General features: G+C 44.0%; 1 protein-coding gene across 1 annotated transcript; it reads left to right on the plus strand.

Annotated features, from left to right (window-relative positions):
- Window positions 1-1,002: 1,002 nt before the first annotated feature.
- On the plus strand, window positions 1,003-1,942 carry LOC119345423 (dihydrolipoyllysine-residue acetyltransferase component 2 of pyruvate dehydrogenase complex, mitochondrial-like; the record flags this gene model as incomplete). The annotated part of the gene is made up of 6 exons (XM_037615506.1): window positions 1,003-1,088; window positions 1,184-1,259; window positions 1,364-1,431; window positions 1,515-1,581; window positions 1,657-1,752; window positions 1,828-1,942. Coding segments are annotated over 6 exons (508 nt in total), but the record flags the coding sequence as incomplete, so codon positions are not given.
- Window positions 1,943-1,958: the final 16 nt, after the last annotated feature.

Genomic DNA, 1,958 nt, shown 5'->3' on the forward strand with positions numbered 1-1,958 from the left:
TAAGGGTACTTTGGGTGTGCCAAACGTCACAACATAACTGGGTGGCTATAAATGTACACTACGGGTATCCCCGAAAGTATCTGTTGGGTTGGCACGAATCGAGACTGAGATTTATCACTCCGTATGACGGAGAGGTATCTCTGGGCCCACTCGGTAGGACATCATCATAATGAGCTCAATGTGAACAAGGAGTTGTTCACGGGATGATGTGTTACGGGAACGAGTAAACAGACTTGCCGTAACGAGATTGAACAAGGTATCGGTATACCGATGATCGAATCTCGGGCAAGTATCATACTGATAGACAAAGGGAATTGTATACGGGATTGATTGAATCCTCGACATCGTGATTCATTCGATGAGATTATCGTGGAGCATGTGGGAGCCAACATGGGTATCCAGATCCCGCTGTTGGTTATTGACCGGAGAGTTATCTCGATCATGTCTACGTGTCTCCCGAACCCGTAGGGTCTACACACTTAAGGTTCGGTGACACTAGAGTTGTAGAGATATTAGTATGCGGTTAATTGAAAGTTGTTCGGAGTCCCGGATGAGATCCGGGACGTCACGAGGAGTTCCGGAATGGCCCGGAGGTAAAGATTTATATATAGGAAGTCCAGTTTCGGCCACCGGGAGAGTTTCGGGGGTCACCGTATTATACCGGGACCACCAGAAGGGTCCCGGGGGTCCACCGGGTGGGGCCACCTATCCCGGAGGGCCCCATGGGCTGAAGTGGCGTGGGAACCAACCCCTAATGGGCTGGTGCGTGATACGTCTCCAACGTATCTATTATTTTTGATTGCTCCATGCTATATTATCTACTGTTTTGAATGTTTATGGGCTTTATTATACACTTTTATATCATTTTTGGGACTAACCTATTAACCCAGAGCCCAGTGCCAGTTTCTATTTTTACCCTGTTTCAGCATTGAAAAATGCCGCTGAGACTTTTTTTCGTTGATCCTATCTGCCTTGTAGTGTTTTAACTCTTATTCTTTTCAGGTTACTGCAAACCGCCTCCTAGCTTCTAATCAAACCATCCCACATTACTACTTGACAGTTGACACACGTGTCGACAAACTTATCAAGTATGTTTCAGGCCTGATTTTGTAAAACTTGCCGTGGATAATTTTAGTACCGAACTTTTGTCTAAAGAAGAGTTTTTCATTTTGTTGTGCTACAAGTTACGAGGGGAACTGAACCCACTGCAGGAAGCATCTGGTGGAAAGAAGATATCTATTAACAACCTTGTTATAAAGGTACTCACCGGTTCTTATACGTACGTTGTTGCCTTGTAAGTCGTATTGGGCTCATGTGGATTCTGTGATCTCCAGTTTTAAATTTACCTCTACGTTCTGCGCAGGCTGCAGCCTTGGCTCTTCGAAAGGTCCCTGAGTGCAACAGTTCTTGGATGAATGATTTTATTCGCCAGTGAGTTCCTACGGAGCATTTATACCTCTCACTCAAATTATATTGGCAAGAAATGTGATATGACAAATGTACATCTCATGCAGATACCACAATGTGAACATAAATGTAGCTGTACAAACTGAGCATGGATTGTTTGTTCCAGTAGTTAGGGTAAGCTAGTCAAAGCTAGCTAGTTCGGTTTTGTGCATTTTCCCCCGTTCTCTTAACTTATTACTTGTGGTGCAGGATGCAGACAAGAAGGGACTTGGTACAATCGGTGAGGAGGTGAAGCAGTTGGCTCAAAGAGCAAGGGATAACAGCTTAAAACCACAAGATTACGAGGTATTTATCGCATAGTAGATGATAAGTATGAAATCAACAACATTTTTCATTGACCATTTTCGTTCTCTGTTTCAGGGTGGCACGTTCACAGTATCAAACTTGGGAGGTCCTTTTGGAATTAAACAGTTCTGTGCTATTATAAATCCTCCTCAGTCAGCAATCTTGGCCATTGGTTCTGGTAAGAAGCCGTGTTACACTTTCGTCAT

Source organism: Triticum dicoccoides, unplaced genomic scaffold, assembly GCF_002162155.2.
Source record: "Triticum dicoccoides isolate Atlit2015 ecotype Zavitan unplaced genomic scaffold, WEW_v2.0 scaffold2369, whole genome shotgun sequence".
Lineage (NCBI taxonomy): Eukaryota > Viridiplantae > Streptophyta > Magnoliopsida > Poales > Poaceae > Triticum > Triticum dicoccoides.